The 18,529-nt window shown below is 35.7% G+C and overlaps 1 protein-coding gene across 7 annotated transcripts in view; it reads right to left on the reverse strand.

Annotated features, from left to right (window-relative positions):
• PPP3CC (protein phosphatase 3 catalytic subunit gamma) overlaps positions 1 to 18,529 on the reverse strand; it is an 88,809-nt gene that overhangs the window by 32,491 nt on the left and 37,789 nt on the right. For all 7 annotated transcript variants that reach the window (XM_082402597.1, XM_082402598.1, XM_082402599.1 and 4 more), the window contains exons 2-4: positions 17,713 to 17,910; positions 17,253 to 17,377; positions 7,205 to 7,316 (exon numbers count right to left, since the gene is read on the reverse strand). In XM_082402597.1, coding sequence (XP_082258723.1) covers positions 7,205 to 7,316; positions 17,253 to 17,377; positions 17,713 to 17,910 — 435 coding nt within the window. The remainder of the gene's footprint in view (positions 1 to 7,204; positions 7,317 to 17,252; positions 17,378 to 17,712; positions 17,911 to 18,529) is intronic.

An 18,529-nucleotide genomic window follows, 5' to 3' on the forward strand; every position in this document is an offset into this window, starting at 1 on the left:
CCACCTACATTACAAGGTTGCTGTGAGGATTAAATGAATTCACGTATGTAAAATGCTTTGAATAATGTGTGGCACAAAGTTGGTTCTATATAAGTGTTAACCAATAAAATTACCTTATTTTATCCTCACTGAAACCCTGTGAAGTAGGTACATTACTTCCATTAAAAAGCTGAGGAAACTGGGCTCACTTGTCCAAAGGTGCAACTAGTAAGTGGCAGAACTGGAACTTGAACCTGTTCATGCTCTTAACATGATGCAATACTCCTCCCAATCATTATTTTTAAATTAAATATTTAGTAGGAGAATCTAAAGAGCCAAATATATAATTACCAAAGGTTAAATTAGCTGACTCAAGTGTTTTATTTTCATGATAAATTGTAAGATATATCCCATAATGAAGGAAACATGCACCTCAGTCATAGGATCACACTGATACAAGTTCTAACTAGTATCAATAATATAACATTAACAAAACAAAATTCTCAACAATATTCTTTGAAAGTAATTTTGAGAGTCAGCACTATTTGCAGGAAACCATGACCCGGTCTAAAAAGTGATGATATATTTGTTTTAATTTTTATTTGCTTTCATTATTTTTTTAAAACAAAGGTAATAGGTTCAAAAAAAAAGAAAGGTTCAGAATTAGTGCCTCCTCCCCCTCTTTGCAGGTAACTAGCTTCCTGGGTGTCTTTATAAAGATATTCTACGCATACATATGCAGATATGTATATTTATTCCATTTTCACAACATTCTTTTGTTTTTTTAGATAAATGTAGAATATGTACACTGTTTTCACTTGCTCTTTGGACTTCTCTTTTTTTATAAATTTATTTATTTTATTTTATTTATTTTACTTTTGACTGCGTTGAGTCTTCGTTGCTGCACACGGGCTTTTCTCTGGTTGCAGCGAGCGGGGGCTACTCTTCGTTGTGGTGTGCAGGCCTCTCACTGCGGTGGCTTCTGTTGTTGCAGAGCATGGGCTCTAGGCACGCGGGCTTCAGTAGTTGTGGCTCACGGGCTCAGTAGTTGTGCCGCACAGGCTTAGTTGCTCCGCTGCTCGAACCCGTGTCTCCTGCATTGGCAGGTGGATTCTTAACCACTGCGCCACCAGGGAAGCCCCTTTTTGGACTTTTTTTTTCTTTTTTGGCTGTGCTGTGCAGCACGAGGGATCTTATTTCCCGGATCAGGGATTGAACCCAGGCACCTGGCTGTGAGAGCACGGAGTCCTAACCACTGCACCGCCAGGGAATTCCCGTTTTTTGGACTTACTAACATATTTTGGAGATCATGCCACATTGTTATATGAAGAGTTTTGCTATTTTTTTAGTATCTATATAATATTTCACTTATGGATATACCACAATCTAACCACACCAATCTCTTGCTACTATAAGTAATGAACAATGGCAAACATTTATTTCAAAAAAAACAAAAAATCAACCTGTCATAACAATACTGTTTTCATTAGCAAAATTACAGGAGTTTCTGGAACCTCCTGTAATTTCAGTAAGCTGTTTAACTACACATCAAAAAAGAGGCCCTTGGAAATAAGAAATTAATTTACTTTAGAAATATGGACCCAGAGCTATGAGATGGAATCATAAAACCACTAGGTTTCTTGCTTTCCAAGTATATAACAATAAAGAAATGTTTTTGCAAAGATAAATGATATGTCAAAAATTAACTGTTATACTTTGCTACTCAAATTATCTCTGGATTTAAAAGAAATAAAAAAAAAATCTCTGCAATATAAAGCACTTTAAAACTTGATATAAGAAAAGCCTCCACCTGCCCCTCCTAGAAATATTAACAAGATTGCAGCTGCACAATTTGGAACTAAGCATCACTTAACAGTAATTATAAGGTGCTGATTCTAAATGCCGCAGTGGCCCTTTAAGAAAGATCAGCTTATCAGTAAAAACACTCATGCAAAGTGGCACACATGCTCTTTCCTTATATAGGAACAACATTTGAAATTGTACTTGAATTTGTGTGCTTATTCCAAGATTTATTAACATTTCAGATGCAGCATTAGAATGAAACAGGAGTATCTTGGCAGATAAGAGAAAAAGAAAGAAACGTGGTTTAACTAAATTAAAGCATGTGAAAAGCAAAGAAAAACCTGAGATAAGAAATCCTGTGCAGGGGCTTCCCTGGTGGCGCAGTGGTTGAGAGTCTGCCTGCCGATGCAGGGAACACGGGTTCGAGCCCTGGGCTGGGAAGATCCCACATGCCGCGGAGCGACTAAGCCCATGAGCCACGGCTACTGAGCCTGCGCGTCTGGAGCCTGTGCTCCGCAACAAGAGAGGCTGTGATAGTGAGAGGCCCGCGCACCGCGATGAAGAGTGGCCCCCACTTGCCGCAACTGGAGAAAGCCCTCGCACAGAAACGAAGACCCAACACAGCCAAAAAATAAATATAAATAAATAAATTAATTAAAAAAAAAAAAAAAAAGAAATCCTGTGCAAAATGACACACTCAAAATGTTTCCCACACCTATTGTTCTATCTTCTGAAAACAGTCTGAACCAATTATACTAATCAAAAAAAGAACTCTGAAAAAACAGAGGAAGAATTAGATAGAATGTTACCGAAAAAACATGAATCTTAATTCAGAGGCATCCATTCACAGCTTTTTCTTCATTATTTATCTATTGCTAAATATTGAGCATTCCAGGGCCTTTGTTAACTGCTTGATAGGCACTGTTTAATTTTCCCAGGTAAAGAAATAGAGGTGTAATGAGGACCACCCTAATATTTGGCTTAGAAAAACAATGCAAAATATTTCCAATTTTTAAAGTACTTGGTGAAGTGGTTCTCAAATGACAAACAGTAGATACTTTCCAAGCCTCTGGAAGAGGTGTTCTTAACCAGCAGTGTGCTACAGAATTACCTGGGATGCTTTAAAAAGCCTTTTAAATGCTTGGGCCCCAAATGGATAATTTGAAAGTTACCAGTTTAAAAAATTGTTATAACAGTATTACATAGTGGTGATGAAAAGCTAATTCAAGGAGTCCTATGGGAAGATAAAAAATTAAAAGTACTAGTCCTCCTGATCCAGCTCCCCACAGGTAATCACTGGTCCCAAGTACTTCTGCACCTTATATATTTTTAATTTACAAAGGAGATCACACTATACGTGTTCTGCAAATGGCTTCCATCACCTAACAATATATCTGAACAGCTCTCCATATCAGTACATCTAGATCCACCTTGATCTTACAACAGCTGCCTAGCATTCCATTTTTTAGATGTATTATCCCTTATTTAAGCAGTCCTTTATTGACATTTAGATTCTTTTTTTTTTTTTTTTTGCTATTACAATTAACACTATAATGAACATCCGTATCTTCTTATCTTTTTGAGTATATAGTGTGGTAGGCAGAATTCTAAAATGACCTGCAATGACCTATACCTTTGTATAATCTGTGCCCCTTTGAGTGGGTGGAACTTGGAAATACATTGAGATTCCCATGATTATGTATCATTATTGCAAAAGGGAGATTCTCCTGGGTGGGCCTGACCTAATCAGGTGAGCCTCTGAAAAGCAGAGGGTTTTCTCCAGCTCGCTGATCACAGAAGAGGAAGGCAGAGAGATGCATTTGGGCTCTAGAAACTGAGAGCAGTCTCTAGCCAACAGCTAGCAGGAAAATAGGGACCTTAATCCCACAGTCAATAAGGACCACCAACAACTAGTGAGCTTGGAAGACACCAAGCTCCAAATGAGAACACAGCCCTTGGTGACACCTTAATTTTGGCCCAGTGAGACCCTGAGCAGCAAATTTAGCCATACTGTGCCTGGACTTCTGACCTGCAGTAACTGTGAGATAACAAATGTGCTGTTTTAAGCAGCTAAATTTGTGGTAATTTGTTATGCAGTATTAAAAAAAAAAGATACAGGGCTTCCCTGGTGGTGCAGCGGTTAAGAATCCACCTGCCAATGCAGGGGACACGGGTTCGAGCCCAGGAAGATCCCACATGCTGCGGAGCAACTAAGCCCGTGCGCCACAACTGAAGCCTACGCGCCTAGAGTCCGTGCTCCACAACAAGAGAAGCCACCGCAATGAGAAGCCCGTGCACCGCAACGAAGAGTAGTCCCCGCTCTCTGCAACTAGAGAAAGCCTGGGTGCAGCAACAAAGATCCAACGCAGCCAAAAATAAATAAAAATAAAAATAAATTAATTTTTAAAAAAAAGATACAATCTGCATGATAAATTCTTAGAAGCCAAACTGCTGGGTCAGAAATTTTTATGGATATTCCAAAATTACTCTTCAACTATTTTACACCAATTTAAACACTCACCAACAGTAGATCTAATTTTTTTTAAACTTCCTGGTTAATTACTGATTTAAAGTGTTTATTTCAATAAGTTCCAAGGCCTGGAATGATCTATATCTTGCCCATTTGTAGCTGACTTTTCTCTCAGAGGGAGTTTTAAGTGTTCACACTCTAAAATTTCTTTCAGTAAGAAAGACCTTTCCTTCCAGGCGTTACTAGGAGGAAGGCTGTCATCACAACTGCTAACTGTAATGTAGGAAGCTACTGGTAACAAGAGTTAATATGAGCATTGGGAACATTCTCAAATTGTTTCTCAAATTGTAAGCAGAGGGATTTTGTGGCAGCTGAATAAACTCTGAGTCTCTGAAAACAAATTTAAAAGTTTTTATCAACTTTGAATATTCTTTTGGTAATAAAACTTCAAATATAATATATTCCTCCAAGATGATAATCTGAAGAGAAATCTGAAAGGACACAAAGTAAAATCCATGATCAAAATATCAATTATATGAACAATAAAGGTGGTTTTTTTTTGGCTACACCACATGTCAGGTGGGATCTTAGTTCCCTGACCAGGGATGGAACACTTGCCCCATCGCAGTGGAAGTGCAGTCTTAACCAGTCGACCGCCAGGGAAGTCCCAAAGCATTTTTATATATTCAGGATTATGGGGGGAAAGAGGTAGACTTTAGAGCTCGACAAGAGATTATTTTAGCTTTCTTATTTTATAAAGAATATACTAACACTTCAGAAATCAAAAAAGGTATAATTCTGTTTTTTATTTCAGTATTTTCCTTTCACTATAACAATACAAAAATTCCATGTAGTATAAACTGATATATAATTTTTTTGAGTGCTAGAGTATGTACCAAAAGTCTTTAAAATGTTCATGCCCTGACACCTAGTAATTCTTTTCTGAGAGTCTATCCTAAAGATATAAATCACAAAGGATCATTCATTCAACAATTTAATTCAATCAATATTTGTTAAGCATCTACTATGACTTATTAGATAGATAGTGTTCTGGAAGAACAACAGAGAACAAAACACGTCCCTGCTGTCATGCAGCTTAAATTCTGGTGGGAGAGAAAGACAATAAATAAATAAATATATTAAAAATATATAAATTTTATATATATAGGATATATTAAAAATTCAGGTATTGATAGATACTATGGGGGAAAAAAGCAGGGTATGAGAATAAAGTGATGAGATTTTAATTTAGAAAAAGCAACCAGGGAAGAAAATCTCTGAGGCTATGACACGAATGAAGTAAGGATGTAGGTCTTCTAAGCAGATAGACACCTGGGGAAACAAGATGATAAGTGCAAATGTCCTGAGGCAAGTTCTCCCAAACAAGCCCAATATAGTCACCATCATGCTGCATGTTACTTAGAGCCAATTGTGAGTACCTAGATTCTGGTCAAAGAAATCTGTGACGTTTTTGTTTTTGTTTTTGCTTTGCCTCACGGCTTGAGGCTTTGCAGGATCTTAGTTGGGCCTTGTGGAAGTGGAAGTGGAAGCACGGCATCCCAACCACTGGACCACCAGGGAATTCCCTGTTTTTGTTTTTTTAAATCAGCTTGTAATGTTTTGAGTTTCAAAAAAATTCTACCTTTAATAATAAATTCTGGGCTTCCCTGGTGGCGCAGTGGTTGAGAATCCGCCTGCCAATGCAGGGGACACGGGTTCGAGCCCTGGTCCGGGAAGATCCCACATGCTGCGGAGCAACTGGGCCTGTGAGCCACAACTACTGAGCCTGCGCGTCTGGAGCCTGTGCTCCGCAACAAGAGAGGCCGCGATAGTGAGAGGCCCGTGCACCGCGATGAAGAGTGGCCCCTGCTTGCCGCAACTGGAGAAAGCCCTTGAACAGAAACGAAGACCCAACACAGCCAAAAATAAATATAAATAAATAAATAAATTTATTTTAAAAAAAAAAAATAATAATAATAAATTTTTTTTTTACTATTAGTATTATTTATAGTTGGAATCAACCTAAGTGTCCTACAGTTGCTACTAAATTGGCCACACACATGATAGTACATTCACAAGATGGAATACTTTAAAAACATTAATATTATATTTTAAAGTCATGTTAAAAAATATTTAATAAAATGGAAAAATGTTATTACATAACATGAAAAGAGCAATTTATTAAACAGTACATATACTATGAGCCCAATTTTATTGCAAAAATATATACAGTTGGCTTTCCATATCCACAGGTTCTGCATCCATGGATTCAACCAACTGAGGAACTAAAATATTTGGGGGAAAAAAAATTCCAGAAAGTTCCAACATGCAAAACTTAAATTTGCAGTGGGCCAGCAACTATTTACATAATATTTACATTGTATTTACAACTATTTACATAGCATTTGTATTAGGTATTATGAATAATCTAGAGATGACTTAAAGTATACAGGAGAATGTATGAAGGTTATATGGAAATACTACACCATTTTAGATAAGAGACTTGAGAATCTGCAGATGTGGGTATCTGTGGGGGTCCTGGAACCATTCCTGGGACATCAAGGGAGGATTGTATGGATATAGATATATCTGAACTATTTCATGATAGGTTTTTATGTATACAGAAAAGAATAGAAGACTATATACCAAATAGTGAGATAATAGTGATTAATTTTAAGTGGTGTAATTGTGGACAATTCATATCTTTGGACTTCTTAACGTTTTCCAAATATCCTAAATGTATTACTTATAGACCCGGGGGGATACTCAAAAGTTATTTTCAAAACAAGTGTTAAAAAGTGGAATCTAGGTTCTCACCAGAAAACAAAACAAAACAAAACAAAAACAGAACAGGAAGCATTTGAGGTCCATTAGCTTCTTTTCTTTGTGTTTAATTCGCTGGGACTGGCTAAAGGATAACTTAAAAAGTTCTGGAGGAGTGATTATACTTACATTCCTGTTTAAAGGTGAAATATTCTGTAAGATGCCTGCATTCATGATTTCCTCGAAGCAGAAACAATGTTTTGGGATGATTAATCTTTAAACTCCATAAAAACAGCACACACTACAAGACAAACACAAGGATAAAATTTTTATTTTTGACCACAATAGCACATAAAGACAATTTATACAGATTCAAATGACTTGTTATAATGGCGTACCTCATTGACATTCCCAAGTTGAAACATGAAGAATTCCAGCTTTTGAGTGTGTTGTGCTGTTGCCCTAGAATTTGTCTTTTTTGTTGTTTTTGGTTTTGTGGGTTTTTTTTTTTTTGGCTGCGCCACATGGCATGTGGGATCTTAGTTGCCGGACCAGGGATTGAACCCGTGCCCCCTGCAGTGGAAGCTCAGAGTCCCAACCACTAGACCTCCAGGGAACTCCCTGCCCTAGAATTTGAAAGAATGTAAGAGAGTAGCCTTCATAGAAATCTCTTCTTAATTTCTGTTCCCATGTTCCATCCAAATATCTAGATCTCTATGATAAAGTCACCCACACACATACCTTAGTCCTAAAACCTGTATTTTATTTAGTGGAGAAACAGTAGAGACATTTCCACTAAAATCAGGAACAAGGCAAGGATATCCACTAATACCACTACTATTCAACACTGTACTAGAGGTATTAGCCAACTGAATTAGACAAATCAGTTAGAGGCTTAAGAATGAGTAAAGAAAAAAAAAACTATCTCTATTTGCAGATGATATAATAGCATACCTGATAAACTCCAGAAAAATCAATGATACAACTAACTAAACTAATAAAAAATCCAGTAACATGGAAGGATATAAAATTAACATACAAAATCAGTAGCCTTCATATACACAAACAATAAGTGGGACACAATGGTAGACAAAACTCCATTTACAATAGCAGCAAAGAAGATTAACTACACAGGAATAAATTTAACAAGAAATGTACAAAACTCATACCAGGAAAAAGTTAAAAAAAACACTCCTGAAAGACACAAAAGTAGACATGAACAAATGGAAAGACATTCCCTGTTTTTGGATAGGATGATTCAGCATTAAAAGATTACAGTTCTTGGGACTTCCCTGGCAGTCCAGTGGTTAAGCCTCTGCGCTCCCACTGGAGGGGGCGAGGGTTCCATCCCTGGTCGGGGAACTAAGATCCCACATGCTGCACAGCGCAGCCAAAAAAAAAGAAAAAAGAAAAGATTACAGTTCTTCCTAGTTTATAAACCCATTACATTTCCCATAAAAATACCATAAGCTATTTTATGGAGTTAGACAAGTTGATAATAAAATTTATATGGCAAAATAAACATGTAAGAACAGCCAGGAAACAGCCAGAAAAACACTGAAAAAGATGGTTAAAACTTACTATAAACTTTCTAAATTAAAATAGTGGTCCTGGCACATATGTAGATAAACATACCAGTGGAATAAAATGCGTCAGAAATTAATGCACGTACATATAAAAATTTGAGATATAAGAAAGGTGGCATCCTAAATCACTGGAGAAATGATGAGCTTCTTAATAAATGTCTCTGGGACAACTGGTGCTATTTCAAAAAAAAAAATTCCATCCATATCTCACATAATGAATAATAACAAATGGATAAGGGATCTAAATATCAAAATGCAACCATACAAGTTCTAGAAGAAAACATGTAGGTGAGTTTTCTTTAGCCTTAATGTAGGGAAAAACTTTAAAACTAATGACTAAAAGTCCAAAGGCAAAAAAAGAAAAGATGGGTAAGTTTGACTATATAAAAATAATTTGCATGGTATAAAACAATTTGGCAAGAGCTGACAAAACCACATATACATTTAACTTTTGACCACATCTAGGAGCCTACCCTGAAGATACACTTCCAACAATAAGAAAATACATACACACAGGTTGCAGTGTTGTTTGTAAGTAACAGCAAAATATTTGAAACAACCTAAATGACCATACAAAGGAGAGAGGCTGAGCAAATTATGATACATCCACACAATGAAGTACTATGAAGCTATGAAAAAACACGTGAGAAAGATCTCTCTATAAACTGATTTGGGGCAATTTCTAGGATACACTGTTAAGAAAAAAGCAAAATGAAAGAGTATCTACAGTATGCTACTGTTTATGTAATAAAGAAGGGGTATAAGAAAAACATATATTAGCTGCTCATTTGTGCATAAGAAATAAGGGAAGGATAAATCATAAACTAAAGAGACTGGTTACCTAGAGCAGGCATAGAGGAAATGGGTGGAAAGAAGTGGGGACTGGGAACAGGTTAGGAGGGATGAGGCCGGAGTGACACTTCTCAAAGCATACCTCTTTGGATAGGTTTGACCTCTAGAACCACAGTAATTAAAATTATTTGGGTATTAAAATTACTCAAAATTAGTATTTAAATCAACCAGTATGTGATAGAAACCCCAAATATAATATGAACAGTAACAAATGAGCCTAACTGTATTATAAACGGATAACAAAGTAACAAAGAAAGGGACGGGATGGGGGAGAATAAACCAAGTTATATATGTATATAATATATAATATATATATATACACACACTATATATAACCAAGATACATACATATATATATATATATATATATATAGTGTATGTGTGTGTGTGTGTATATATATATATATATATATACACGCATACATATATATCTCCTAGCTCCTGCTGAGAGGGCCTAGGACCTCAAAATCACTATGTGTATTGATTTGGGGATTACAAATAAATTTTAGTAGGGAGGCATATATACAAATACAGAATCCGTGAATAATGAAAATCAATCATATAGTCTAATCATGAAATATACATATCTCATTCATATACAGCTTCAAAACATAAGCAAAAATTGACAGGACTATTGTGAGAAACAGATAAATCAATAACTGTAGCTGGAGATTTTGACGCAAACCCAAAAGTAAATCATAGTTCAAGCAAACAAAAATAATCAAACTTATAGAGAACAAGTGAACAAGTACAGAATGCATTATTTTCAAGTATATATGGGATAGTCACAAATATCTACTGGGTACCACAATAAATTCCAAAGGGAGTCTCAATAAATTCCAAAGAATGAATATTATTCAGATTATGTTCTCTAATTAAATTACACTAATTAGAATCAGTAACAAAATACTAACTCTAAAAAAAATCCCACATGACTGGAAACAAAAAACATACTGTTTCATTGTCTTAGGGTTTAAAGATAATTCTTTAAAAAATGCTGAATGATAATAAAAAAAATACATGTCAAAATCTGTGGGACCCAGATAAAGCAGCACTTAAAGGGCAATGTACATTAATAAGTACATTTATTTTTTAAAACAGATATGCAAATATGTTTGTATATGCTTAATCTATCTCTGAAATGTCATACAGGAAACTCTTAACAGGGATTGTATGGGTGGAATGGCTAATATATGAGAAGATGCTCAGTGTCACTAGTAATTAAAGAAATATTAATTGAAATGACAATAAGATACTACTTTATCATTTTGGTAAATATTAGAAAATGAGATAAAACCAAATTCTGGAAGAGGGACATGAGGAAATATGAACTCTTAGGTGCTACTGGTAGGAGTACAGACTGGTACAGCTGTTCTGAAGAGTGATCTGCAATAATCAGTTCAAGTATTATATGAAGGTAGGTACCCTTTTCCCTAGCAATCCCACTCTTGTTCATAAACAACAGAGAAACTAAAACATGGGACCATAAGTGGATTTATATAAGGGTGTGCCTCACAGCAGTGTTCATGATAGAAAGAAACTGGAGGCAACCTAGTGTCCACCACTGAGAACAGAGAACTAAAATGTCATAGATGTATACTATGGGATACTATGGAGCAGACAGAAACCCAGATCGATCTTAAAAACATACTGATATGTAAAAACCAAAATCAACAGAAAGAGAGCTACAGCAGTGATTCTCAGGGTGGTCACATTCATCTCAAAGTGTGGTACATCAGCATCACACAGGAACTTGTTAGAATATACATTCTCAGGGTCTATCCCAGACCTAAAGAAATTCTGGGGTGGGGTCCAGCAATCTGTTTTTGAACAAGCCCTGAAGGTAATTATGATGCATGCTAAAGTTTGAGAACGACTGAATAGCACCATAACATTTATGTAAAATTAAAATATTTTCCCACAAAAATGTTATATATTAAAAAATTAATAATAATATATGTATTCTGAGGCATATACTAAATACAATAGAAACATGTATAGTTGGGAGAGGGAGTAAGGAAAATAGAGGTCACAGATAAGAAAAACAAAACAAAATAATAGAGGGACTTAGAAAAGACTAGTAATAAATGTGCCATGACCTTAAGAGCTTAATTCAACCAAGATTTCCCACCTTTCTGAAAGGAAAGACTTCAAAATCCTGAATCCAAATGCTTCTCAAAATGCCTACTCTAAGTCACCAACATCTCCTGCCTATGCTTACTGGATGAGATTACTAACTAGTCTTTCTGGGCTCCCATAGTCAGTCCACCATGTAACAGCCAGAGTAATTGTTTTAAAACATAAATGTGAATATATCACTGCCATGCTTAACAAACAAATAAACAAACAAAAAAGCTCTAATGGCTTCCCACTGCATTCAGAATAAAACCCAAACTCTACCAGGGTTTACAAGGCCTGACATCATGTAAACCCTGCCTATGTCTCTGATACACTGTCTACATTTTCCCCTTACTCATTCTGTCTAGCCATGCTGACCTTGTTTCTATTCCTGGGCTGCCTTAGGCTTGCTCCTTCCTCAGAGCTTTTACACTTGATATGCCCTTTGCCTGGAATGTACTCACCCCCCCCTCCATCTACGCATGGCTCATTCCCTCAGGTCATTCAAGTTTTCGTTCAAATATTACCTCTTCAGATAGGACTTCCCTGATCTCCAACTAAATTAGCTACTCCTGTCCCCCTTTTGTCCCCTCCCCTGATTTGATTTTCATAGACACTAAGCAAATATAAGATGCCATCTCTCTCACTAGAAAACACAATAGGGACTTCCCTGGTGTCGCAGTGGTTAAGACTCCGCGCTCCCAATGCAGGGGGCCCGAGTTCCATCCCTGGTCAGGAACTAGATCCCACATGCATGCCACAACTAAGAAGCCTGACTGCCGCAACTAAGGAGCCCACCTGCCACAACTAACACCCGGCACAACCAAATAAATAAATAAATATATTTTTTTTAAAAAACAGAACAATAAAGGACTTGGCTTTGCTTGTTTATCTCCACATCCCCAGAATTTAACAATGTCTCTCAACTTAGGTACTATTAACAAGCATAATTCTTTGTTGCAGGATGTTCTGTATTCCTGAACCCTGCTCATTAAATGCCAGTAGAACTTCACAATTATTGTGACAAACCATTCATATGTCATTGTACATAATTATGAGTACATCTGCAGTATAGTTTCTCAAAAATGAAATTGTTGGATCAAAATAATGTACATTTTGAGACAGACCGTGCAAAATAAACATTATAAAATGTAAATATATAGACACATACAAATATAATTGGATGGCTTTTTTCTTTTTTGTGTTGACTTTCGTTTTCAACATATCAAATTTCACAAAATATTCCAAGGAAAAATTACATTAAATTCATATATAAACATAGAAAGCACTTTCTCTTTTCCTACTTACCTTTCCCAACCAAGAACATGATATATCTTTTGAATTATTTGGTCTTTATCTCTGCCTCCTGAAATGACCAACTAACCTTTTTGAAGTAATGAGGTATAATGCTCATCCACACTACAGTGTAATTTGGTTGATATACTTCTCAGCCTCTAATCTCAAGTTTTATTTCCTCGTATTATACATCAGGATGCAACTGTACAATTATCTTGTACACATCAATTAAAGGTCATGATTATCAGAAGATCTGTTCGATACTCAATTACCTTTTGTATTTCTATGTGAAGAGAATTTTTACTCCATCTCAAGAATCATTTCTATATGTCAACAATTGTTCATTAGTTGTCCATCTGATAACATTTACATCACCTAAACATCTGATAACATTTTCTCTTTGGTGGCTCCTGTGCATTTAGTACAACACATCCTATGCTGAAAATGTTCCCTTTAATCCTTTCTCATATTACAAAATCAATGAAAGGAAACTAAAATTTAGCTTCCCCTACCACAGAGGAAGTACTTTATAATGGATGCAAATGAAGAAGGAATATCAAAAGGCTCAGACAAAAGTGAAACTTTACTATTCTGTTTTATCAGTCACATTTGGACCAGTCCCTGGTGTACTACCAATGCCCACGTTGCTTCAGGAAAGATCAATGCTTGCTCTGGGCATGGAAAAAAAAAAAATCATCATGCCTTGATTCTCTCATACAGGCTCAAGGAAAGAGAAATTATTAAGTATGGAAGAGAAAATAAAGTTCTGTGAAAACGATTTGGCAATACATATCAAAAGTCTTAAAAATGCTCACACTCTTAAAAATGCTCATTTGTTATAAGAATCCAATCTAAGGAAATATCAGAAATGCTATTAAAGATGTATTCAAAAAGATGTTAATTGCGGCAATATGCAGAATGGAAACAACTGGAAAACAACCTTGTACCACTTACAGTACAAGTGATACAATATCCAATTAACTGCTGCTTAAGCCATAAAGACATTTAAACATCTCAGAAAACAAGCAGTCTGGGGGTAAGATGTCTAGGTTTAGTGTACCAGCTCAACATCTTCACCAAGAAATCATGCCCTCTCTCCCTCTTTGATCTGCTATTCACAGCAGGTCTGCTTTTCATTCTTAGTTATAGCACCTCCTCATGGTCACAAAATGGCTGCTACAGTACACACACCCACATTTGACATGACATAGTGGAATGGGGGTCCAAAAGCTTTCACCTTGCAAGAGTCTTTTCATCTGGAAAGAAAAAATTTCAAAACAACACACACAAACAACAACGACAACACAACGTGCAGAAGTCCCTTTATATATTACTGGGCAAAAGAGGATCTCATGTTTATCCTGGATTAATCACTGGTAACAGGGAATGGATTGCCATGACTAGTTCAAACCAACCAGAATTCATTCCCTTGGGCTGGGATAAGGGCCTTCCCTTCCTGAAATTAAAAGTTCTCCTTGAGAACTTTTAAATAGGTTCAGTCTGCAATGTTACAGTCTGCAAGTATGATCTCCACCCATCCCAGGTACCTATTTAGTTCTCCCTGACAACCCCCAATCCCATTTATCTGAACAAAACAGGGATTTGATAGTAAGGAAGAAGGAGAAAAAAGGTAGGCAAATAAGCAGTACCTGCTACAAACCAAATTATCCAAAGAGAAATGGTGAAATAAATTACAGTATTTATACCATTAATCATGCTTTTGGAGAAATTTTAATGATAGAGAAAAGTGCTCTCAGTACAATGATGGTGGGGTGGGGGAAAGACTACAAAAGAGAATGCACACAACGATCTCAACTTTCTTTAAAAAATATACACATGTAAAAGAAGAAAAAGACTGAGGAAATATAACAAAATGTTAACAGTAATTTCATTATAATTCATTTACAACTTCATTTATAAGAATTTTTGTTTTCTTAGATTCTGCATTTCCCAATTTTTCTACAAAAAAATGACTATTTATAACAAAAAATTATAATAGGGACCCCATTACCTTATTTTCATCTGTTTGACAAAAACATCACACTCATGCTTATCAAGGACATTGATAAAAATTTATTGTTCAAGTATATACTTGTATCATGTTAGACTAAGTTGTAGCTTACAGAAATCTATAATCTTAGTGGTCTGTAAGTGGCTTCCAACTAACACGAGATATATCCTACAGTTCAGTTTTAAAACTGGTATAATACAGCACTGTCAATTTAAAGTTTTGATTCATTTATCTCTTAAGCTGTTTCAGAAAAACGCTTTGTTAGCCAAACATCAAATAACAGGATAAAGCCAAATACAAACTATGATTTATTAACATTCGTTCAGTCAACAAATATTGAGTGCCTACTATGTGTCAGGCACTGTGCTCAGTCCTAATATGAAGAATATTGCTAATAATTAAATAAGTACTTTCGGGGACTTCCCTGGTGGTCCAGTGGGTAAGACTCCATGCTCCCAAGGCAGGGGGCCAGGGTTCGACCCCTGGTCGGGGAACTAGATCCCACATGCGTGCCGCAACTAAGAGTTCACATGCTACAACTGAGAAGCCCACATGCTGCAACTAAGAAGTCTGCATGCCACAACTAAAAGATCCCGCATGTTGCAACAAAGACCTGGCGCAGCCAAAATAGATAAATAAATATTAAAATAAATAAATAAATAAGTATTTTCATATCGTACTGAACGATCTATTCATAAGTATATCTTTTCTATTAGACTGTCAGCTCCCATAGAGACCATGAATCCTACTCATTATTTGATGCTCAGAGCCTGCCATACAGTTGGCACTCAGGAAACATTTGTTGATGAGTGACAGAAAAAATACGTTAACACAAAATATTCTGAATATGGCATATGTGTACAAAAATCATTGTGGGTTTTTGTGTGTGTGTGTGTATTGTGAATATATTGATGCATTGAAACTATTTTTAAAGTATGTGAGTTAGTAATCAGAGGATGATTTGGCACAATATTTATCCTTTTAAAAAGTTATTTCATTAAATAAAATTAATTAAAAATTCAGTAAGTTCTGTATTCTTTTCTTCAGCCTCTAAAACTTCCTCATGCTACTAAACACACAAAGAACTAAGCATTCAATGTGTCTTTCAAACACCCATACTTTTGACATACTGTCTATTAAAATAGGATGTGGATAGGAATATGGGAAGCTTTTAATGTTACAGTCTGCAAGTATGATCTCCACCCATCCCAGGTACCTATTTAGAGATCTTGGGAATTTACTGAGCAGCAGGGAGAATGTGCTTATTTCCTTAGCTCCTATCATTAACTTTCGTCCTCATAGATGACACTAAATGAATTTGAGACACTGGCAAGATAACACTGATCTTTTCTGATTCATGAATTTAGACTGTCTATCTAACTAAAGAGTAAGATATATTTCTCTTGTCGTTTATTTTTCTGGCAGCTTTAGTACCACAGCTGCTTTTTGGTTGAGTACCAGGTGAGATAGTTGACTTGTATTTAGGAGTGATGCTGCATGAACAATAAACCTTTAACCACCAGAAACACACATAGTACAGTGAGGGTCCCACACTATGAGGGAGAGGCAGAACTAAAGACTGCAAGGACAGCAAGCAGACTCAGTTTCTCATCTCATGCTTATTCTGGGGATATTATAAATTCGATTACCTGCACTATTTCAAAAGTTACTTCTCTTTTATTTGCCAAGCACGTACAGCTGAATCAACGGACATTAAATATGAATGTACTGTAGTTCCACTGTACTCAAGTCATTCCATTAGGTTTTGAAATAGTTTTATCTTTTGTACATAAAAGCTTATACTTTGTTTTAAATCTAACCATTTTCCTGTCATCATACAATTTTCAAAATATATAAATTGTGAGTTTTCATTAACTTCACTAACTGTAATCATTTTTTCCTTCAATGAACATGTACTTCTTATGTGCAACGGTATCATAAATTATTCCTACAAGAGGCTAAGTGCCTGATTATTCAGCACTGGCAGTTAATCTAAGCATTCAATGTAGCTCAGCAGCTTATAGTTTTATAATTAAGGTGAGCTAACCCAAACCCCACTTAGGGTGAATAGCAATTTATGTCATTTATATACAGCCTGTACACTATCTACAAAGAGGAAAGGTTGGTAAACACTTAAGTTATTTGCAAAGCAGGGTTAACATAGCCTTCTATATGTCAGATTTTTACTGGCTAATAAAAGGAATAGTTCTTTTTATATCAATTAAAACGTATCTCTATCACTTTAATTATTGAAAGTAACAAAGTTTATAAATTCTGCCAGTGTTCTCATTTTAATTTCTTCTACTGAAGAATGGAAAGAAATTTTTTTAGAAAGATAATATGATAGTTCCAATACATCCAGTTTAATATTTACCTCTATACTGAAATAGCCTCTGTCCACATAGTCACCCAGAAAGAGGTAGCGTGTATTACTAGGTGATCCTCCAACTTCAAACAACTTCATCAGGTCAAAAAATTGTCCATGAATGTCACCACATACTAGGAAAAAAAACAGACCTAGGGTGAGGTGAAAAATTATGTCTTAGAAGAGAAAGGGCATTACACCAATAGGACCACAGTTTAACTTTTAACTTAAATCAGTCTACTTTTGGCTGGACTGCTCGATAATTGCAGGCAATCTATCAATACAAAATAGTCCTACTGGAAATATTAGACATTTTAAATTGTATTTCTTCAATGAATAACAAACATACTAAATAATCCTAAGACTGCTCACAATTCCTAGAATAATTATCACACATTTTAGTTGGTTATTTGTAATCACTTCTCAAATTAGCTCAAATCTAAGTACCACCATGCGAATACTCTCATACCTGTGATTGGAGCATCTACTTCTATCATAGTCTTCTCTTGTCTCAGGATGGCAGCCCCATCATTGATTATCTTTAAGGCTACTTCCTCTTCCAGTCGCCCTTCCTTCACCAAATGGTTTTTCAAAACATCAATTTTAGGTTTCCCATTCTCAAATACTTCCTTCAAAGTAAGCCGCTGTGTTGGAGGAAAGGGGACAGCTAGAAAGAGAGAAAAAAAAATTTTAAACAGTTAAAGGTATAGAGAAAAACCATAAACACATTACTTTTATGTAACAAATTACACCTAATGCATCACCACGATTTCACATCCACAGCACCAGAACTACATGGGAAAAAAAATCGAAGATACTATATATTATAGATGATCGATTCTAATTTTTTAAAAGGCCACAGTTAAAGTCAAAGTCATTTAAAAGATATATGTGTGTGTGTGTGTATAAATTATGTTATACATATAAAGATGAAAGACTTGAAGTTGATTCAGTAGATAAGCTAAAAGTGAGACAAGGGACTAGATGATATGAGTATCTTTTATCTATGGAAAAGGTGTTAAAAATGGAACTATGGTTTAAAAAAATGAAGGAAAAGAAATCACAACACTAAAAGGGCATTTATTTCTTCCAAAGAACAGACCTAATGAAACCATGTCTTGGAAGTTTGACTTCAGTTCCTGATCAAGGGAATCATAGATGTTTTTTATGTATGTACGTATGTATTATTAAAAGGTAGTTGCTTAAAATATTACTGATAACAAGAACACAACTAACAGGATGGAGCTCTTCCACAGAATTACTTGCTATAGTAACAGAGCATAAAC

The sequence above is a fragment of the Balaenoptera borealis genome (assembly GCF_965194805.1).
Source record: "Balaenoptera borealis genome assembly, chromosome: 8".
Lineage (NCBI taxonomy): Eukaryota > Metazoa > Chordata > Mammalia > Artiodactyla > Balaenopteridae > Balaenoptera > Balaenoptera borealis.